The sequence below is a fragment of the Mustela putorius genome, unplaced genomic scaffold (genome assembly GCF_011764305.1).
Source record: "Mustela putorius furo isolate JIRA1106 unplaced genomic scaffold, ASM1176430v1.1 tig00000196_pilon_pilon_pilon, whole genome shotgun sequence".
Classification (NCBI taxonomy): Eukaryota; Metazoa; Chordata; class Mammalia; order Carnivora; family Mustelidae; genus Mustela; species Mustela putorius.
In genome coordinates this window covers 12,639,075-12,662,247 of record NW_025421310.1, presented here as the reverse complement: position 1 = coordinate 12,662,247, position 23,173 = coordinate 12,639,075, and the positions used below count along the sequence as shown (strand labels likewise).

Below are 23,173 nucleotides of genomic sequence, written 5' to 3'. Positions count from 1 at the left end.
GAAGAGAGTGTTGCTGCTTTGTCATCCTAATGCACAGATAAGCAGAGCCTTTATTCTCTTTCCCACTGGGGCGAACCTCCTATTAAAATTGCTGCCTTAAGAAAGCAGACTGACACTTGTTTTACTGGAAAAGCAAGATACCACGGGGCAGAGAATGCCAAGCCAACCTTTACGTGGGGGATTTGGCCTTTGATTTTTATTGGCATGACAAAGCAATACAGTATTTATTTGAAGTGAGCGGGGAGCCAGTTGGTAATGGAAGGTAATGGAAAGCACACTTAGTGCCTCCTGCATGCCAGACACCACAGGGGAAATGGCACAGATCCTTCTTGCCCAGACCAGAGCTCCCAGTTGAGGCAGCAAAATCTGCATAACTACCGAAAACAGGTGGTCTGCCCAGGGGGCACTGTGTTGGGCAGAGCAGAAATCCCAGGCCCAGGCCAGGGCGGTTAAGGAGCGAGTGCAGTGTGTGGAGTGATTGGGGACTCGGGTTCTGGGGTAGGGGCTAAAGTCCAATTCCAACTCCTCTGCTCCCTCACTGGGACTGGGGGTACAGGATTCCCTTCTCCATATCCCTTGGGCAGAAAGGGAGAACACTGTGGCGCCTTCCTCAGACAGCTGTGAGAAGTGGAGTAAGGTCATGCACATGCGACACTGAGCAGCCTGCAGCCTGGGCAGGGGGTAGGCATGGCGGTGTTGGTGTTTAAGGAGAGCTCCAGGGGTGAGTAGTGAGTAGGATTGAAGCAAAGGCCTGAAGGTAAAAAACGGTCCTGTTGTCTTCAAGGAGAAGAGAGTGCAGGTCTGGCCTAGCCGAGGGCCTGGGGGTCCAGCATTGTCCCTCCCTTTTGTGTAAGTTTTAACCCTGTGTGTTACTGAGCTTTCTCGGCACTGACCTAGCAACAGCCCTAACAACAACAACAACAAAAAGCTATGCTCTGGGTACCAGTATGATGTGGAGAAAGAGAAATTGCCCGGCTCCCTTGGCTGACTTGCTAGATTAGCTCTTTACTGTAAAACTGGAGTCAGAGTGTAAGGGAATCGCTTTCATTTCTGTTAATGAAAGTGCAGACTGTAAAGCTGACTGTCATTCTGGGTCCTTTTCCCAGCTGAACCATTTAGCAACCCACCCTCATAGTGGGAGCCTTCCGCACTCAGCTGAATGAAATTGAAAATCTACGATTGCACTTCAGTGGGGCCCATGAATAGCTGCTTTGTCTGGAAAGAGTTGGTGTTGCACATGGTCTCTGTCTCTCAGTACCATGCGTTTGCAGAGATGAGATCAGGACCGGCAGGGTCTCGTTTTAAAACCAAAAAAACAGCCTGGGGAATCTTGCTCCACAAAATGTGCCTTTTGGGTAGCTCGAGTTGCTGAATTTAGTGTGTTTGACCACGGATTTAAAGAGAGGACTTTATTGGCTATTCACCCTTCTATCTGATGTGCTCTTATCTTTGTGTTTAAAAAAAAAAAAAGACAAAACAGAATGATAAAGAAAATCTTTCACTCACTGTAGCTACCACATGACAAGACAACCTATTGAAAAGCAAACCAATTCAATCACGCATTGTTTGGTCTATAAGGCACCAAGTAACCAGTTTGACAGTTTGTGTCTCCCCCCTACCCCCCCAGTGAATTGGCTTATTTCATTGGATTCAGTGAATCGCCTGGTTGTTGTGGCTTTGTGTGGACACAGCTCTCATTTTGTGAGGCCGAGAACGGAGTTAAAGTTTCTAGTGTGAATAAAAACCAGCTGGGGAATTGGACTGCTAGCTCCCCAGGGAGGGATGTTGCATTTTTGACAGACAAGCTGAATGGTATGAAATATGAGCTCAGTGAGCTGTAAGGCCAAATAAATGCCATGGTCTTACAAATGGGGGGGGGGTGCCTACTTGACCTTGGATTTTCTGATTCCTGAAAGAATTGTTATCTTTAAAAGAAATACTTTTGCCTCCCAAACATATGCTCCTCTATTCAGTTTTGGAAAGGAGCACTTAGTGCACATGGTTTCTTGAGCACCTGTGCACCTGGCTTTGTGCTGAGCACTGTGTGTGTGGTGGTTGTGTCCATCCGGTGTACCGTCAAAGGAATGATGGATTTTAAACATGTGTTGACATGCATTTTGGATATTGCCAGATCGGAGTGCAGGGTACTAAGGCCTTGTAGAGTGAGGGGTTTTTTACCTCACCAGGTCACCAGAGTAGCTGGGAAAGGTCCTCACAGAACCAGTATCTGAACTGAGACATATGGGGTGAGGAGGACAAAGGCAGTGAACATGGTGGTTTCGTAGGGAGAGCTGTTGAGAAAACAGTATGGAACTTGGAGCCCGGGTAGGGGGAACACTTGAAAGAAACCTAGAGAAGCTACTGTAGAGAGCGAGGGCTGCAAATACCATGGGGAGGGTCTTACACTTCCCTCAGTGTACTGCGTGCTTACTGTGAGCCGGGCCTGGTACCCGGCATTGTCCGTTGCCACCACCCACATGAGTGTAGTTACTAGATGGAGGAGTGGAGATTTTTGAAGCCGCTCTTCTGACTTCCGCTTTCAGAGGGCTCTGAGAGTCTGGCCTGCAAGGAAGATGGTAGTATGTGATAGCCAGGCACATATTTGGACCAATCAGTCTAGTTAATTTTTCATTTCAGAGGACTGTGATTATTATCTGAAAAAAATCCATTTCCCCACACTATCCTCTAAGAAAGGCCTGGTGCCATTTGTTTCTGGCTTCAGAGTCTAGTTGACTAGAGGACAAAAAAGGCTTGGAGACACTGAAATAGCCTCTGGAACTTTGAGAAATTGTTTTGAACTGGTGTCACGCATTTTCTTGGTTTATTTTAAGCCTGAAGAGCTGCTGTAGTGTGTTTTTGGTGACAAAAATAGACTGTATTTAACTATGGGCCTTAGCTTACAGCACACCTGTTCTTAAAAAAAAAACTACAATAGGCAACCCAAATCTATTTTTCAAAGAGCAGAGAATTGCTCTGATCATCACTGAACCAACTTGTTCTTGTCCACCACCTAGTGATACTGAAATATCTTGGTAGGAACGCAGAGTATTTCAGCTGCAGTGAAGAATCACTTCTGCTTCCATTGAAAAAGGTCTTCTGAATGCATTTGATTCAGTATTTGAGAGGAGGCAAGCAGGTAAAAACTGACATGGAACTCTGAGAAGTCCAAATCCAGTACGTGTCGGATCAGGCAGGATGTGTGTAAAAAACTTTCCTAGAACTGGTGGGCCCTCCTTTCTAGTTAGCCCCTGTCGCACTGGCTATTCAGTCTGAGACAGCGGCAGGGAGTGACCCAGATTTGCCAGACTTCACACCTTTCTAGAGCAAAAAAGCTGTGGTCTCACTTTATTTGGGGCCTGTGAGGGGATGACATGTCTTTCTTCTTCCATCATGGCAGAGGATTAAGGATGCTAGGAAGGCTGAGACTTTGTGCTACTTCCTCTTCTATCCCTAAATAAAGATGCTCCAAGACAGTGCGTGACTGGGTCATAATACTGACTGCCAGCATGATGGAGCCCAAGTCTAGTAAGCATCTGTGCTTTCGTAACGGGCTTTGCCAGTGAGAATAAGAACGCCATCAGGTTTTCTCTTAAACTTGGGCTTAGATTTTTTTTTTTTTTTTTTTTTTGCAGAGCCAGAAGGGGGAGCACCAGTTAACCAAGCATACATTTAGGGCACCAGTGAGAAACTTGATTTGAAAAGGTTCTTTTGAAGATCTATTGGAAATTATGAGAGAATTATTGCTAATCAGAAAGCTGGAATGTTGAATATAGAATGCAAGAAGGTGCTTTGTGGGGAACCTGTAGTAATGTAGTGTATGGAATCTTTTGGTTTTTCTGACTCCTACCACTTAGGTTTAGTCCAGGGTCTCCCACTACACAACTTGGCAAACTGCGGGCGTGCCTGTATGTGTGTGTGTGTTTGTGTCTCTCTCTCTCGGGCTTTGCTAAAAATCACTCTAGAGAGGGAAAATTGTCCTCGTTTAGAGGACACCGTCCCTGTTCCAGACTACATTCAGCATATGGCATTCGTCCTTTATTAAAGATTTTATTGGGGTGCTTGGGTGGCTCAGTTGTTAAGCATCTGCCTTCCGCTCAGGTTGTGATCCCGGGATCCTGGGATTGACCCCGGGCATTGGGCTCCCTGCTCAGCAGGGAGCCTGCTTCTCTCTCTCCAGCTTCCTCGTGCTTGTGTTTCCTCTCTTGCTATCTCTGTCATAAAAAAATAAAATCTTAAAAAAAAAAAAAAAAAGATTTTATTTATTTATTTGAGAGAGATCACGAGCAGGGGTAAAGGGTAAAGGGAGAAGCAGACTCCCTACTGAGCAGGGAGCCTGATGCGGGACTCAGCCCCAGGACCTTGGGATCATGACCTGATTTGAAAGCAGACACCTAACCAACCGAGCCACCCAGGTCCCTGACATTTGTCCTTAAAAAAAAAAAAAAAAGAAGAAGACTCCAAGAGCTTGTGTTCTTTTCTGTTTTTTATTTCCTTCATTAGATGGGTTACCAAGCATTTAAAAGACTGTGCTAGGTGGTACAACTGTAGTGATCATATTTTCGGACTCTGAAGTCTAGATCAGTAATTTTATATGTATTGAAGGTATTTTATAGAAACCAGGAGAGTATTCGAGGTTGTCAGCTTAGGGTCACTAAATAACTACCTGCTATTCCCACAGAAGATAGAATGTTCTTTATCCAGAAAGAATGGCTGACCTCCCCACTGGAAGTCTTGGGAGACTCTCTTTTACTTTGTGGCTCAGTTGTTAACTCATCTGATACCTAGATCGGCTTCATTTGCGAGGGATGTATCTCATCTCTTACTGATTGGATTATAAATTGGTTGAGAGTGAGAGAGGACTTTGGTTGCAGTATTAGCTCTTCTGCTAGTTTGCTGTGTGACCTCGGGCATAATTCATTTAAAAAGAGAAATGCTAAGATCCTTGCTCTCTGGGAACTGACTCCAGCAGGAACATAGTTGTATGTGTACATAAATGACTGTCCTTTATTTAGTGTCCACACAGTGATGTAGGGAATCGATCACCTCGCTGTTTTTTTTTTCCTTAAAGGGAGTCTGGGGTGTACTGTCGCTATGAATAAGACCTTCTGAGCCTCACCTTCTCATGTCTTCAGGAGGGCAACAAACACTATGTTAGGAGAAGAAAAAGCCTTTGTACACACACAGATCGTCCTCATCTCAGCTGAAGTTAAAAAAATATATAAAGAAATATTGGCGCTGTGCATTATTGGAAACTTGTTTTCATTCAGGAAATTTAATGAGTGCCTTCTGCATGTCAGGCCCTGGAACCCACTCATCTTGCAGCCCGATGGAAGCTTCTCATTCTTTGGCTGGCTTCCTAACCTTTTTCTTGCCTCTGTGGACTCGGAGGGGCCATGGAGTGGGCTTGCCACCCCACAAGCAGGTGACAGATGTTTTCCGAGTCCGACAAAGTTGGGAGTTTCCCTTGATGCTCTTTCCTTGTTTCAGAAGCCAAGGGGCCAGCGGCAAGTTCGTCACTGTTTCTTTGCAGTGCCAAACTGGTGTAAACGATTGGTTCATTTCTTTGTTTCCTTTGCCACCTGGGTATTATAAGCCTAAGAATCAGGCATGTTTTTGAGGAAATTGAAGTAAAGAACAATGGACTTTGTCACTCATTCAAAAAATGTATCTATCCCAACGGACAGATGAAGGTGGCTCAGACTGAGCCAGCGCTTTGTTTTGGTCATGGCATCCCATCATGGAGTTCTGGTAGGGCAGAGAGGGGCTTTGGTGTTCATAGATCACTAGGCCTGGGTCCGGGCTCTCAGTGCTGGGTGTGAATCTCTCTGAGCCCATTTTCTTGCCGATAAAATGGTGCTGATAACCCTTACCTAGAAGATGGTGGTGAGGTTTCAGATAATTGTGCAGAGTACCTAGCAGTCGGGGCCACTCCTAGTTAATCACCAGTTTCCGTTTCCGACCCAGTAAGACTCAACTGAGAACTGCAGATGTGTCAGTTATTCTCAGGGTTTGCTTTCCTCTGGCTAGATGCCTTTTTCCATTCAGCCTGCTATGTGAGTGCCCTCAAAAGAAGATTGATATTAGGATGGTATTACTTTCTCCTCTCCAGGGGCCTGCTGCTCTGAGTGCCCCAGGGATTCCATAATGAGCGACCCATGTCTGACCGGGGACTGAGACAGCTGGCAGGCCACTCAAAAGAGTGGCGTTTCCATCTGACATGTGCCCAGTAACCCTTCAGGTGCCTGATGTGTTGTTTGTTACATCAGCAATCTGGCCCACCTCTTCGTGTGCACCACGACGTCTGATTTCCTTACTGGAAAGGTTTAGAACTAGTTGTGCAAGAATTCCCATCCAAATTTTGTGACACCCTGCAGAGCCCTCAGTTACTTCTCGGAGGTGTTTGGACATTTGGTAAATCACAGTTTAAATATGAGAGAATCCATGTCCTTTAGCAAGGTGAGTTGGTGCTGTTGCGACAGCTCACTCTCCGTTCCCGCATTTTGTACGCTGAATAAATAAAAGCACTGAACTAGATCTTGGATTCTCTGGGGTGAGGGGGATAAGGGCAGTTGTCCAATGTGGACTTCCATGGCAGGATCTCCTTGACAACGGGTGTAGCAGGTAATTCGGTTTCTGCTTTGAGTATTTACAGAGCAGTCCCTTCCTTTTTAAATAGCTGGGGATTTTTTTTTTTAAATTTCTTTTTATATTGGCCAAAATTGCCTATCTGTGTTCTCTTCTTATCTCTCCCAACATAACCCTTTGGGACCATATAAAATGATTTCTTTCAGTGGATAGTTCTGTAGCTATTTGAAATAACTGCATAGGTCTCTCTTCTTTCCTTTTCCAGCTTAAAGATCCCTGAGATTTTATGTGAGGGGGGTCTTTATTACCCTAGAAATTGTCAGTGTACTCATAATCATTTATTATGATTGTCAGTGTACTGACAATCAGGTTGTCAGTGTACTCATAATCATTTATTCCTTTATCCGTTTACTCATTCTGCCTCTCCCGGGAACTTTCAGAGGAAGGCAGCAAATCATAGTGACTCAGAACACAGGTTTTGGAGTCAGAACTGACTTGGGCAAGTAACTGAATTTTTTTTAGGACTCAGCCTCTTCATCTGTAAAATGGGGTTCTTAAAACCCACACGTACAGATCTGTTTTGACTCTGGAATGAAACCTAAAGAACGTAAGCAGGGGTCCGGCGCGTAGTACTCAGTTGATGGAGGGTAAATTTTCTAGCTAACTTAGATTGTTAGAACACACCTCATCTTGTCTTAGTATTGAGAAGGTAGAAGAAGTACAAGATCAAAATTTATTATCTGTTTACTAGAACTCTGGTTAGAAGACCTTAACGGTGATTAGAAAAGCTGCTTCTTTGCAGCTTCTCTTAAAGTTCCGTTTTTAAATCCTTTAATGGTTTATTTGGAAGCATCAGTTTTACTGAAGCATGGTGCTGCTGTTGTGTTAGTTTTGACAGGCGAATTCTGCAGGATTGAGATTGATAAAAAGAATGTCGCTGGAATCCAGACGGGCTTCCTTGTATATTCAGATTCTAGAGCTAATAATTTAAACTGTATGGCATTTTTAAGGGAGACCATAGCTTGACTCATGGTTAGCCAGTTGCGACAGTGTGTGATAACAGAAGCAGTCCCCCCTCTCTTTCCTCAAATTATGACTACTGTCTGCTAGGCCCTGAGCCAGGTCCCACACATTTCACCCTCAGACCCCTCTGTGAGGAGGTACTGTCCCTGAGATGCAAAGTCACTTGCCCAGAGTCACAGGACTTGTCTCTCAGGATTCAAACCCAGGTCTGTTAAGATGTCAACCCTTAAATTCTTTCTCTCTTGTACTTCTTCTAAGTAGAAGATGCCCGAGTCTAGAGAGTCTGGATTGGTTAAATTATCTCATGTAAAGATACATCATAAATCATCGATTTGCTTTTCCTTACTACTTTGGTGAAAAGTCTGGGTCAGAGCCTAGAGATAGCGGCAGTCACTCCCTGCAACCTGAGAGACTGTGTGGCTGATTTCATGGGGAGCAGGACAGGGGCAGGGGTAGGCCTTGTGGAGGGCATGGTTCTCTGGTACTCTAGGATCCATTTCCATTGCACTCATCTTCCTGACTGAATCAGTTAGCCAGCTCTGTGAAGACTGGATTGTCTTTGCCTTTGGGTGTTCCTTACAGATAATGCCCGACCCCAGCCCACAAGGGCTTGTTCCTTCTTTCGTGCACATTTTATTCTCACTGTTCTTTTTTTTGCCACTTGTTTGCACAGGAAGTCCTCAAAGAATCTCAGACTAAACAGGAAGTGATTTGTTCCCAGTATAAATAGAGGTACCAGAAGGAATGAGGATGGGCAGGATAAGGAAAGAGAAATGGTTGACCCTGACCTAGGGAGGTCAGGGTCAGCTGACCTAGGGTGGTCAGGTCAGCTAGGTGGATGTCCCCTTTAGTGGATTTTATACAAAGATCCCCTAAACACTTTTTTTATTTTATTTTTTTTTCATTTGACAGAGATCACAAGTAGGCAGAGAGAGGAGGAAGCAGGCTCCCCGCTGAGCAGAGATTCCTGATGCGGGGCTCAATCCCAGGAACCTGGGATCATGACCTGAGCTGAAGGCAGAGGCTTAACCCACTGAGCCACCCAGGCGCCCCTCCCCTAAACACTTTTTTAAAAATTTACTTATTTGCGAGAGAGAGTGCAGGGGAGGGGTAGTGGGGGGGGGGAGCAGACTCCCTTCTGAGGGAAAAGCCTGCGGTGGGGCTCGATCCCACAGCCCAAGCTGAAGTCAAGAGTCAGATGCCCAACTGACTGAGCCACTCAGGAGCCCCACCCCTAAATGCTTTTAAATTATATAGGTTGTATACATTTGTTAAATCTGCTCTTTTTCTTTTCTTTTTTTTTTAAGATTTTATTTATTGGGGGCACCTGGGTGGCTCAGTCATTAAGCATCTGCCTTCGGCTCTGGATGTGATCCCAGGATTCTGGATCAAGCACCGCCTTGGGCTTCCTGCTCTGAGGGAGCCCTGCTTCTCCCTCTGCCACTGCCCCTGCTTGTGTTCCCTCTCTCACTGTGTCTCTCTGTCAAATAAATAAATAAAATCTTTTTTTTAAATGTTATTTATTTATATGAGAGAGAGTATGTGCAAGAGAGAGCACAAGCAGGTGGGGGGTGGCAAGGGGAGTAGCTGAGGACCCTGGGATCATGACCTGAGCAGAAGGCAGGTGCTCAACTGACTGAGCCACCCAGATGCCCCTATACCTGCTCTTCTAATTTGGTCTCATTAACTTGGAGATGAAACTGTATTGCTGGAGCTTCACCTGAATCCATTTACCTTGATCCTCTTTGGTTAACCTCCTCCTCACATATTTTACCGAAAGATGCTCACCTAGCTATTTTACCGAAAGGCCAAAATTTCAGGTTTATTTCTGTGGCTTTTAGGAAATTGACCATTTGTTTAGAGCATTTTTTCCTCATGTGAGCTTCAAAATAAAAGGATTGATCAGTTTGGGAAGAGTATCTCAGTAGTGTTTATGAGCATGAGCTTTGGAGACAAACCCTCCTGGTTTTGACTCCCAGCACTGGCACTTACTAGTTGTGTCATTTGGGCGGGTGTGTGGGACATTTTTCTCAGTAAAGTGTAATGTCCTGAGGTTTAAAAGAAGTAGTATTTGGGACTTGCTTGGCACCTAGTGAGCCCTCAAATCGTAGTAGGAAGGGACCTGCTGGGCAAGGGACAAAGTATTCTTTTCTTTGTCCTGTTTGATTAGTTGGTTTTACCCTTCCCTCATTCCTAAACGGCTGAGGATTAACCCAGGCCAATGTAGCAAAGGAGGGTCTCCCTTGCAGCTTTCAGCCCCAGCTGAATGCATGCTCTCTTTTCTGGAATGAGGAAATTACTCATTCTCATTTCTGTCTTTTATCTTTTTAAAGATTTTAGCCATCTTTGAGTATATAACATTCATTATCCATGTGGGATGTTTGGAAAACTTCCTGTTTACTCCAGGGCACCCCTGATAAAGGATATGGATAGTCATCTCATTGTTATTAACTAAACATGGCCTGCTTCTTATAAACACCTTTGTTTTGATAATGCAGTCTCACACCAGAGGTGTGACTGTGTGTCAGCTTGCTGGCATCTTGTGTGATATTCGGAGGCTAGAAATTACAAAATTAGTGAGAAGAACGAGTGGGTCTCTATCCTGTTCAGAGTCTTTCCAGCAGTTTCCATACCACCGTGAGTTCCCTTCTAGAAGCCTTACCAATGTTTGAGCTGTTGAGTTGATACTCACTCTGTTTTTGTGCTTTCTTTTCTCTTTCCTATACAGAAACCAAAGCCCAAACCCCGGCCATCTATCACAAAGGCAACCTGGGAGAGTAACTACTTTGGGGTGCCCTTGACAACTGTCGTGACTCCAGAGAAGCCCATCCCTGTTTTTATTGAGCGGTGTATTGAGTACATCGAAGCCACAGGTAAGAGTGCCGCTCAGAACTGATGCCGGCTTTCACTGCCTGCGGGATACTTTCTAGGGGCCTGAGCCATTTGGAGACTCTGGGATCATCTCACCTTAAATGTGAGAGGCTTTCTGAGAAGGAGCTAGCCATCTGGACGGCTCTCCATCTGCGCGTGGTTCTGAGGCTGACATATGGGATCTGTTCAACCTTTCAGTGTGCGGAGCCTCTGGTTCTCAGGACTGCGGCTGCGGCTGGTGTGAGGTGCCCCTCTGAGCTCTGTCAGCTACCTGGCACAGCGGGCAGCCCACTGGTGTGTGTCCTTACGGGTCTGTCAGCTGCTCGAGGGCAGAGGAAGTGTCATCATATTAGCATTGTGTCCCCAGCGCCACACTGGACACAAGTGCTAGTGTACTTTGGCTTAATACAGTGCAGGAATGGTGGTGACCGTTACAGCCCTTGGCCATTGAGCAGGTGCCTGAGATTTGTTACTGACAGATTTTTTTTTTCCCCCTGAGGTCAAAAACCGGAGAGGATCCTTGGCCGTCTTCTGGTCAGGCAGCTCTGTTTCAAGTCCACTGACAGCTTGGTGCTAACGTGCCATCCGTCTTCATGTATTCCACATTGTTCCTGCAGTGACGAGATTTTCCCTGTGTTGAAAACATCCATTTTGTTCATTTAGTGGGATCCAGTGATGTGTCTCTTCCGTCTCTCGTTGGAAACCCTTGGAGCTTCCGTTTTCATGCTGTTTCCCTCGGTTTTCTCACGGGTGTGCTTTCGGAGCTGCTGACTTGGAGAAGCCGGTGTCGCAGGCCCATGGTTCTGTGAGCTGTGAAGCATTGACGGGGGTGCTCAGGAACACAGGCTCACACTAATTCGAAACCAGGGTTGGGGTTAGAGCCTTGCTCTGTGTCTCTCTGATTCCAGTGTTCTCTGTGGCGATGCTCAGTACCACGTGTGTCCCAGGTTCTGCACGCAGTTTCAGCGGTATCCTGTTAAGCTGCACGACAGCGTTAATATTTACTTAGGATGTGCCAAATCAGGGAAAATAAGCTTCAAGTTGAAGCCTGCTAAAGACTTTGTAGTTCTTTCCAGAGTTTTCTCTGCAACACACCAGGGCTGAGTCACAGTAAGCACTTCACCTAATCGTAGCACATCTGCAGCTTGGTTTAGTTCATTCTGTTCCCAAAGCCTTTTCTCCCTGTCCTTCTTTTTATTTTATTTTATTTTATTTTATTTTATTTATTTTTTTTTTTTTTAAAGATTTTATTTATCCATTTGACAGACAGAGATCACAAGTAGGCAGAGAGGCAGGCAGAGAGAGAGAGAGAGGGAAGCAGGCTCCCTGCTGAGCAGAGAGCCCGATGCGGGGCTCGATCCCAGGACCCTGAGATCATGACCTGAGCCGAAGGCAGCAGCTTAACCCACTGAGCCACCCAGGCGCCCCCTGTCCTTTTTGACCCTGGTTTTATGTCCATTTCTCTCTGGCACCTCTCCCTTGGGTAAGGAGAAAATCTGCACAGAGATTTGATTCAGGTGACTGAAGCCTGTACTTGTTGACCTAGCACTTCAGAGAGACACTTTGTGTCAGCTTGGGGGCGGCGGGGGGGGGGGGGGGCATTTTTTCCTGAACTTTTTGTTTTAGACTTACTGGAAAGGCATAAAAATTCTAAGTTTAAACAAATTGAAAGTTAGAAAAATTCCCAGGTTCCTTAAAAAGATTTTACCAGTTTCCCCACACTATTCTTTCTGCATATTTATTTGTATCTTTTTTCTGAAATATTTGGAAGTTTGCAAATCTGATGCACCTTTATTTCTAACTGTCTCTGTGTGTATTTTCTAAAAACATTCTCTTCCATAATCACCAAGCAGCTGTCACACTCAGGACATTAGCACCGACCCAGCACTAACCTACCCAGTCTGTGAATATCTTTATTTCATCAATTGTCCTAGTCATGTCCTTCATAGCAAAACACAAATTTATTTTGGTCCAGGACCTAACCCTGCACCACACGATAGGGTTAGTTGTCAAGCCTCCAGTCTCTTTTAATCTAGAACACTTTAGCCTATCTATTTTTCATGGCCTTGATAATTTATTGTTGTTTTTTTTTTTTTTTTTTTTTAAAGATTTTATTTATTTATTTGTCAGAGAGCGAGCGGGAGCAAGCACAGGCAGACAGAGTGGAAGGCAGAGTCAGAGGGAGAAGCAGGCTCCCTGTGGAGCAAGGAGCCCCATGTGGGACTCGATCCCAGGACGCTGGGATCATGACCTGAGCCGAAGGCAGCTGCTTAACCAACTGAGCCACCCAGGCGTCCCTGTTTTTTGTTTTTTAAAGATTTTATTTCTTTATCAGAGGACAAGCAGGGGAGTGGCGGGGGGCGGAGAAGCAGGCTCCCCGCTGAGCAGGGAGCCCGATGTGGGGCTCCATCCCAGGACCCCAGCATCATGACTCAAGCCAAAGGCAGATACTTCCAACTTAGCCCCCCAGGCGCCACATGGGTCTGATAGTTTTCAAGAATACAGATCATTATTTTGTAGTAGGTTCCTCGTCAGTTTGGTGGTTTGGGGCTGTTTTCTTCATGATTAGGTTCGTATTTGCACCTTGGGCAGAAACAGCAGGGAAGCGATGCTGTGTTCTCGATACATCACACCGTGTGGCGCAGCACGTCAAGTTGTCCGTCACTGGCAGCGTTCGCGCTGATGCCTTGGGGAAGGTGGTGGTGTGCACTAAGCTACTCTTTCCCCATAGCGTTACTCCCTGATTCCTTCAGCATGTATTAGTTGCTTTTCTCCTGTCAGGGGGAGCTTTCCCTTTTCTGGGAGCCTCGTGTGAATGATCTCCTCACGTGGCTCACCTGCCGTAGCCCGAGGTGCAGGGACGTCACCCACCTGTCCTCTAGCTGAGCATGTCAGTGGCCTCGACCTGCCCCACCCACCTTGCTTCTCTCACTCTCAGCCCGTGACTCACGGTTTGCTGTCCACGGATGCACTTGGGCCTCTTCTTGCCCTTCTGCCTGTGAATACTTGTGGGTTTAAGGCTTTACCACCAGCCACTACCAAGCTGTTGCTTTTCTTAAAGCTCTGTGAGACTGGGGCGCCTGGGTGGCTCAGTGGGTTAAGGCCTCTGCCTTTGGCTCAGGTCATGGTCCCAGGGTCATGGGATCGAGCCCCGCATCGGGCTCTCTGCTCTGCAGGGAGCCTGCTTCCCTCTCCCTCTCTCTGCCTGCCTCTCTGTCTACCTGTGATCTCTGTCTGTCAAATAAATAAAAATCTTTAAAAAAAAAAAAAAAAAAAAGCTCTGTGATACTGTGCCACTGTCCACCCTGTCACCAAGAAACCTGCAGGGTCATCTCCAATCAGTTCCCAAGTCTATGTCTAAGTCACTTTTGCTTTGTCATCTCTGAGCTCTGTCTCCTCCATTTCACTTCCGTTTCCCCACCATCACGCTCTGCAGTCCCTCCTGATTTCACGAAGTTCTCTACCAAAAAGCTCTTTCTTTTTTTTTTTTTAGATTTTATTTATTTATTTGACAGAGAGAGATCACAAGTAAGGATAGAGACAGGCAGAGAGAGAGGAGGAAGCAGCCTCCCAGCCCAGCAGAGAGCCCGATGTGGGACTCGATCCCAGGACTCTGAGACCATGACCTGAACTGAAGGCAGAGGCTTAACCCACTGAGCCACCCAGGCACCCCACCAAAAAGCTCTTCTTGCTGTTTCTCTGCCTCCCAGTTGCAGGCCACAGTCTTGCCCCCTCCCATGTATAGTACCGTTACGGCGGTCTGCCTGGCCCTCTCCTCTGTCCCTCTCTCCCTTCATTCTTCCTTTCCTCTCCCCCATGTTCTGATACAACATGCATTAATACAACAAGCATTAATTTTTAAATTGTTTTACGAGAATACAAGCTGAATTTCTTTTATCCCCAATTTTTAAAATTTAAGTTAATATATAATGTATTACTGGTTTCCGAGGTAGAAGTCAGTGATTCAACAGTCTTCTATAACACCCAGCGCTCATCACATTACGTGCCTCCTTAATGCCTGTCCCCCAGTTACCGCATCCCCCCACCCCCACTCCTCCAACAACCCTCCGTTTGTTTCCTAGGATTAAGAGTCTCTCATGGTTTGTCTCCCTCCCTGGTTTCTTCGTCTTATTTTTTCCTCTCTTCGCCTATGATCCTCTGTTTTGTTTTTTAAATTCCACATATCAGTGAGATCATATGGTAATTGTCTTTCTCTGACTGAGAAAGTGACTTATTTCACTTAGCATAATACCCTTTAGTTCCATCCATGTCGTTGCAAATGGCTGTCGTTGCAAATGATTGCATTTTTTTGAAGGCTGTATTCCATTCCATAGTATCCCATTGTATATAGATACCACATCTTTATCCACTCATCTGTCTGTCGATGGACATCTGGGCTCTTTCCATAGTTTGGCTATCGGGCACATTGCTGCTGTAAACATTCAGCTGCACGTTGCCCCTTCGGATCACTACCTCTGTAGGGTAAATACCGAGTAGTGCAATTGCTGGGTCATAGGGCAGCTCTATTTTCAACTTTTTGAGGAGCCTCCATGCTGTTTTCCAGAGTGGCTGCACCAGCTTGCATTCCCACCAGCGGAATTTCTTTGTATTTCTCTGCTTTGCGTGTGTTCTTCGTGTGGTATGAACTGTATCCCGCGTTCCTCCTTGCCTCTGGAACTTGTCCTCCTTCTTCCAAGACCCCCCACCACCAGTAGCCCTTTGAATGTGACCTCCCTGGTAGTTCTCAGGCACATTTCAGCTTGCTGGGAGTAGGCTTTTCTGTTCTTCTGAGTGTGGCACACGATATGCATTACTTGTTGATTAAGTAAGTGGTCTTCAACCTGGAATATCTTGATTCCACTGTTTCTTCCATCCCCTCCTGCCTGCCTGTCTGCCCGCTTGCTTTCCTGCCTTTAAATTTTGTTACATACTTCCCCTCATCCCGCATTAGTTTGTACTTAGTAGAATTTTAGGAGAGAAGTATTTTATTTTTATTTATTTATTTTTTTAAATTTATTTGACAGAGGGGCGCCTGGGTGGCTCAGTGGGTTAAAACCTCTGCCTTAGGCTCAGGTCATGATCTCAGGGTCCTGGGATCGAGCCCCGCATCAGGCTCTCTGCTCAGCAGGGAGCCTGCTTCCCTTCCTCTCTCTGCCTGCCTCTCCATCTACTTGTGATTTCTCTCTGTCAAATAAATAAATAAAATCTTTAAAAAAAAAAATTTATTTGACAGAAAGAGATCACAAGTAGGCAGAGAGGCAGGCAGAGAGAGAGAGGAGGAAGCAGGCTCCCCGCTGAGCAGAGAGCCCAATGCAGGACTCGATCCCAAGACCCCGAGATCATGACCTAAGCCGAAGTCAGCGGCTTAACCCACTGAGCCACCCAGGCGCCCCAGGAGAGAAGTATTTTAAATGTGGTATCTATGAATTTAGCGTGTGTGGCAGGGGGGTTGTGTGCTCTTTTCCCTAAAAGAATTTTTTTCCTCTTCATAAAATTGAGGCATGTTCATAGAAATTCAACAAGTGCTAAAAACTGTGAGAAAGAATTTAAAGATTCATTGACCTTCCACTTAGTGAATACCACTGTTGATGGTCTGCTGCGTTCCTGATAGCCTTATTGCTCTGCGTTTGTGTGTTGGTTTTTACTTTTACATAAGTCAGAGTATGCAGTATGATAGTTGTTTTTTTTTTTTTAAGATTTTATTCATTTATTTGATAGAGAGAGACAGCAAGAGAGGGAACACAAGCAGGGGGAGTGGGAGAGGGAGAAGCAGGCTCCCCATTGAGCAGGGAGCCTGATGCGGGGCTCAATCCCAGGACCCTGGGATCATGACCTGAGCTGAAGGCAGATGGTTAACGACTAAGCCACCCAGGTGCCCCTGCTGCAGTATGATAGTTCTTAAAAATTTTCTAGCATAACTTAGATGAGCCGAAAGAGCCCTGACTTTACCAGCTTATCTACTCCTGTTTTCCTGCAGGAAAAGGATTCAGTGACCTAGAGGTGGATTGGAGGACCATTTTTTGAGAATCACTGCTTTTTAAGCCAGACATTGCTTTGTGAGCATGCTCCCTGTCATTAACTACTTCATGAAAATATGACTTTTTTTCTTTTTCTTTTAATTTGAAGAGCAACATGTTTTAAGTATTCATGAATCGGGCAATGTCCCATCTAGCAAGCAGAGGGGATCTCCCTCAAAGAACATGACATGTAATTGCTGCATAATGTTCTAGGAAGTACCTGGATCACAGACCATTTAAGCATTCCCCTGTTTGGGGACTCTTGTGGCATTTTCTCCTCCTGATGGACTTAAAGAAGCAGATTAGCTAGGACAGGCATTTTGGAGTAATGATACTGAGCTTCAGATCTGCAGTTAGACCAAGTCTGGGATCATTGCTCTGCCATTTGTTCATCTGTAAACTGGGGGTGATAACAGGCCCTGGCTCCATGGACTCCCCCGGAGGTTTCGGGAGACTTGCCTGAGGCGCTGCGTGTGGCCCGCAGCCCAGGCACGGGCTTCTTGTGCTGCTTGTTGCGGCCGCTTCGCCAGCACAGTTGCTGCTGCTTTCTGCTGCCCATCAGGCTCTGCCAGTGACTGGAGATACCTGTAACTTGGCTTTCTCCCCCGCTTCTAAACGGAATGTAGGAAAACCCATTGAAGAGTTGAGAGATTGGTATGATAATGACTCAGTGTTCCCTGGGGGTTAACATTTTGCCACATCTGCCCTTTCTTCCCCTAATTTTAATTGAATTTGAGAATAAGCCATGGATCCCACATCACTTCACTCCTAAAAATCTCAGCGTATATCCCTTAGCTTAAGGAGTTTCTCCTCTATAATTGTAGTGACATTATCACTTTCAAGAATGATAGCGTTAGTTCAGTAGTGTTCCACATGCAGTCCGTGTTCAAGTTGACTCAGGTGGCTTAAACTCTCTCTTACAGCTGAGACTTTGCTCTGAGATCCAAGCAGTGTTCACAGTGCATTTGGCTATTGCTTCCTTTGTCCCTTCAGGTCAGAACAATTCTCTTTGCCTTTTGATGTGTTTTGTTTTGTTCTGTTTTGAATGATAACCTTATTTGAGAAGTCTAGACAGTCATCTGCTAGAATGTCACCTCGCGTGGTGTGCTGTCTGTAGCCCTTCAGCGTCCATAGCCCCCTTCTGACACCACCCATGGTTGCCTCATCGTGCGGCTCCTGGCTGAGCAGAGGCCTGGGACTGATGAGACTTTGTGGAATGATTGAATGAATTATGGATTAGGTGTTTTCCCAGGTCTGACTGACTTACACTGAACTTGCACTTAGGAAGAGCCTCTGCTGACACCTGACCTCTCCATCCCGTCTCCCTCTCTTGCTCATGATAGAAATCGTCTTGGGACTCGTTTCCATGTGGCAGTTCAGGCAGTTCATCTGGCTAATTGGAGAGGACACTGCAAATGAAATGTGTTTGCAGGGTCTGTCCTAAGCAGTTCAGTCGAAAGTCATAGTTTTTGTGTCTGTCTCATACACCTAGGCACTTTGCTTGTCCTGGCACATAAAATACTGCATCATCACTTTCAAAGCCGATGCTTGGGAGCTCACACTCCTGCCTACTATGGTGGGTATGAAATCCAGCAAGAAATCCCGAAAGGAGCCCCTCTCCTTGTGTGCCTCAGGGCCTGGGTTGCTGCCCCCGCCCCAGTCTCACAGCAGCCTTGCCAAAAACCTTCCTGCTGAGACCTTGGGTTCAAGAGGCCGGAGTGTGAGCATTGTGAATGGTGAACCATCCTGTCACCTTAATATTTTTTCAAATTACAAGAATCATCAGGTTGCTCACAGTAAAAAGTTACTATAAATACAGATATAAAATAGAAAGTGACAGTCCTTTACAATCCCCATCTCTGAAAGTAATCTGTAATAGTTCAGTTACGTTTTCTGCTAATACTACCCCCACAAGACATCATGTGCCTACCATTCTGAAGCTTATATTTTGTTTTACTTTTACACATATATACCTTCGGCATCATCTTTATGATTCCATCTCCAGGCCAAATTCATTTTAAATTTGACCTGAGAAGAGGGTGGCGAGAGATGGACGCCAGGGATGGGGTGGGGGCACCTTGGAGAGTCTATGGAGAGAAGCTTTGTTTGCCGGCAACCCCACATTCCAGGGGTGGCCCGCGGCAGGTGCCTGTGACTGCCTTGTATCCTCCTCATAGTTTGTGAGTAAATTGCCAGCTCCTCCTAGACACAGACCATAAGGAAAGGATCACTGCTTTCTCACCTCAAAATTTGCTGCTGCTGCTGTTAGGACCCTGTTGGACCTCTCCAAAGCGCCACATTCTTAGGTCTTCTCCAGCACTGCAAATGGGAGGTTCATTTTGGATTGCATCTGCCTCCCCCCCCCACCCCGAGCTTTCTGACCAGTTCACTTACCCTTGTTTCATACTTCCTAAAATTGGAATGTGTTCAAGAAATGGCCAGGAGGTAGAACAGCTTTTGGATTGATTTGCAGATGCCTTGAGCCCAGCGCAGGCTCAGAGACCATCTCTGTGCTTGCTGTGCTAATAGGATCACAGCTTTTCACTTTCTGCTCCAGTTATGGGATCAGGCTGGAAGCGAGCTTGGATCTTCTGCAGCTGCTCTGGGGTCACTGCTGGAGGTCAGACTGACTTTGTATTTCCGGCTAGAACACTTTCTTCCCCCAGTTTCCCTCCACATGGAAAACTGTCAGGGCAGTGGAGCCCCTGCTTCCCTTCTACAGCAGTGTGACTCCTGAGTAAAAAGAGAACATTGGCCAAGTTAATCTGTGCTCTCCTTTGCAAAGCAGGAAGTAGGAATATTCAGTCCTATCCAGAGTTCATCTCGCCAGAGGAGTTACTTTTAGAACCTACTTACAGTCTTCCTGAGAATATGAGAAAAATTTGTCAGGCTAAGTGTGCCATCTATATACCTCACTGTGGTCGCAGAATGGTTTTAAATCCCAGGTCTCTGGACCAGTTTTGAGCCACAGCGTGGGAAGGGGGAAACATCCACATCCTACAGCAGAGAAACCCCCTGAGGGAGCTTCCAAGTGTCCCTGCTCCTCTGGGCGCTACTGCATGTGTTCCGAGGGCCTGTGGCCTCGCTTGTCAGCCATGAACTAAAAATAGCATTCCCTAGGAATGATTTTTCTGAATAATGTGTAAGACTAAACCTCCTTGGCCCCTCGTTCTATGATCTTTAACCTTTTCCTTTTGGCAGAGTGGGAGGGGGTGGGGCAGCAGTAGCAAAAATGATTTCCCATCTAATAGTCCCTTTCTTTATTGCTTGGCTTATTAAGAGGTGACCAGTTCCTATAGCAAGTGCCACAGAGGGCTGAGAAAAGAAATTGTTCCCAAGGAGAAGCAGTTTCATGTGGGCGGAAGGCCCCTCTTTTACATCTTGAATTATAATGCGGTCAGACCATACGGTATAAACAACTGGTAGGCCATGGTTTTGTTAGTGTATCTTAATTTCAGTTTGTCCCCATTGAACGAGAAAGTCCCTGCAGCCAGGGAAGCCTGGCAGCTGTTTAAAATAATAATGCCAAAGATGGCCTGCCATCATATTAACTCTCCCCGCTTTCTGTTTCTGACACATTATGGAGAGCTTGCTATGGTCCAGGCATTGTACTGGGCACTTGGCATATGCGACCTCATTTCACAAGAGATTGTTTTGTTGCTCGAAGAACCCAGATGCAGCAGGAAGCGGGCCCTTGGGAGGGGTCAGCATCTTTTATCAGCCGTAGGGAGACCCCAGTGTCAGGGCTAGTCTGGCCAGAGAGAAGGTGGCAGCCTTAATAGTCTCTTCCACTGCTCTTAGACCGACTCTCACCCAGGGACAGGGCTGGGGCATGGCTTTTGAAAAGCCATTTTTTTTCTTTTCAAATCTTTATTTAAATTCTAGTTAACATTATATTTCTTTTCAAACCCCTTTCCTTCAGGGCCTGGAATTGAGCCACACAACTTTCATTGCCCACGTTAAGCAGGCTATATGTAATGCAAGAGAGGCCTCTGTATTTGCCTTCTGGGGCACTGCTCCTTGTTGGGCAGCAGAATCAGGTCAAGCTTGACCTCTCTGGTTTAGTAGAATATAGGACACAGCACCAAGGGTTATAGAAAGGTAGAAACTTGGGGTGCTCAGTGGGTTAAAACCTCTGCCTTTGGCTCAGGTCATGATACCAGGGTCCTGGGCTCTCTGCTCAACAGGTAGCCTGCCTCTCTCTCTAGCCTGCTTCTCTGCCTCCTTGTGATCTCTGTCTGTCAATAAATAAAATCTTAAAAAAAAAAAAAAAAAGAATGAAAGAAAGTTAGAAACTTCCTGAGAAGTCACTAGTAGGTCTTAAAAATTTTAGCTTACTGTCTTTTTGTTGGGATTGGGGGGAAGTCTGCAGATTCATTCAACAGATAATTTACTGACTTTATATTAATGAAGCCCCTATTATATGCTAGGAACTGGGTTGAACTAAAGTGTACCCCATGATGTTTGGGGTGGGAGAGTTAGACATAATCACACAAATGCACAATTAATTCAGGCAAGGAACATTATTGGATTTTAAAATCACTGGGGAGGGATGCCTGGGAGGCTCAGCCGGTTAAGTGTCTGCCTTCAGCTCAGGTCATGATCCCAGGGTGCTCAGATCGAATGCTGCATGGGGCCCCTTGCTCGGCAGGGAGCCTGCTTCTCCCTCTGCCTGCGCTCGCTCTCTCTTTCTCTCTGACAAAAAAAATAAATAAATAAAATCTTAAAAAAATAAAATCACTGGAGAATTTAATGAGTGACAGGACCAAGTGAGGATATGGAGCAGTTAGAACCGTCATACGCTGCTGATAAGAATATAAAAGGTAGACTCCCTTTGGAAAACTTTGGCAGTTTATTGGAAGCTAAATGTATACTTAACCATCCTACTCCTAGGTATTTGCCCAAGAGAAAGGAAAACAAAACATATTCACACAAAGACTTGTACTCAGCCGTTTCTAGCAGCTTTGTTCATGAGAGCCCCAAACTGGAAACCACCCAGTGTCTGTCAGCAGGTGAATAAACACTGATCCAGCCATCAACTGGATCACTACTCAGGGGTCAGAAGGAAGAATTACAGTTACATACAGTAGCATGGTTGGATCTTAGAAGCATTATATGCTGAGAGTGGTTCAGGCCAGACACAAAAGACTGCAAATTCTGATTCCGTTTATATAAAGCTCTGTAAATGCAAACTAATCTATAGCGATAGCAGACAGATCAGTGGTTGCCTGAGAGCAAGGAGTGGCCGGAGGAACTGATGGCCAGAGGCATGGGAAAAACGTGGGGATGATGGAAATATTCTGTATCTTGATTGTAGTGATGATTTCACGCACATATGCATATTCAAAACTATCAAATTGTACCACTTAAATGGATATAGTTTATCATATATAAATTATACCTCAGTAGTTAATTTTTAAAACCTTAAAAAAAAAATCACTGGGGAACAGTTCTGAAGGAATTTGGTATTTACATAGTCTCAAAATATCACCCGACATATTAATTACCAAGGGGAAATGTGCCTTTATAATGAAGAGATCTGGGGGTTACCACCTTAACAAAGTGACCAGACCTGGCACCCCTACTGTTAGTTCAACCAAACCTTCTGTGTCTCTTTGCTGAAAATGCATAATCTGAATCTTACCATGAAGAAACAATTAGGCAAGTCCAGAATGTGATAGCTCTTAGAAGACAGCTGGCCTGGACTCAATCAAAAAGGTCAGTGGCATGAAAAAGAAAACAGCTTGAGGGCCTAATGTAACTTCAGCATTTATAACATAAACACGTTTCCCATTCTGATAGCCCAGCAGTAGGACCTTAAGCTTTGGTGTCACCCCCTGGCATCCTGACTTCCGTAGGTAGTAGCCGGCCTTCAGCTTGAACTGGCTAAGCTTTGTTTTTCTGTTCTTCCAAATTGGGAATAAAAATAGTTCATTCAGAGAGTTTTTGAGAAGTAAATGCACTCCTGTTTGTGACGTTCTCTCATGATGCCTGGTCCCCAGGAATCATTCAGTTGGTGGTAGCCGGTATCTTGGCGGCGCCTGTCGCTGACTTGCTGTGGTTGTAGAAACCCAAGCAAGACATCTCCCCAGAACAGTTGGGGATGAGACGGGACAGCGACTAGGGACAGTTTTTTTTAAAACTTCTTATTGTAGTATAGCGTTCGTTAAAGCACAGTACACCCGTCATTAAATTACAGCTCAGTGAACGGCCGCAAACCGAGCACCACTGTGTGGCTGGTTCGGGGGACAGAAGGTGAGTAGTTCCCACAGAACCCTTTTGCCAGGGATCACCACTCTCCTGGCTTCTAACAGCATGGGGTAAGCTTGTCTTTTCGTGTTTTGAAAGTAGGCTCGTACCAAATGTGCGGTTTGGTGTGTGGCTTCTGTCTCTCTGCGCCATGTCCGTGAGAGTCACCCGGCCCATGGTCGAATCTGTAAATTCAGCCATGGGATTGGAGACTGTTCTCCTCGTGTGCTTTTCCATCATACGAGTAATCGCTATCTGTTTATTCATTCTGCTCTTTGTGGACATTTGGGTGCTTTCCAGTTTGGGGTGGCTGTGAATAGCGCTGCTGGGAACATTCTTGTACATGAATTTTGGTGCGTGTTTGCACACTCTTGTGCTTCAAGTACAAAACCAAGAGTGAGGCAGCTTTTAATAATTGATTTCAGCAT

At 45.7% G+C, this 23,173-nt stretch overlaps 1 protein-coding gene across 1 annotated transcript in view; it reads left to right on the top strand.

Moving 5' to 3' along the window:
- ARHGAP35 (Rho GTPase activating protein 35) overlaps positions 1–23,173 on the top strand; it is a 125,903-nt gene that overhangs the window by 54,206 nt on the left and 48,524 nt on the right. Inside the window, exon 3 of the mRNA XM_045077133.1 lies at positions 10,337–10,481. Within this exon, the coding sequence (XP_044933068.1) occupies positions 10,337–10,481 (145 nt within the window). The remainder of the gene's footprint in view (positions 1–10,336; positions 10,482–23,173) is intronic.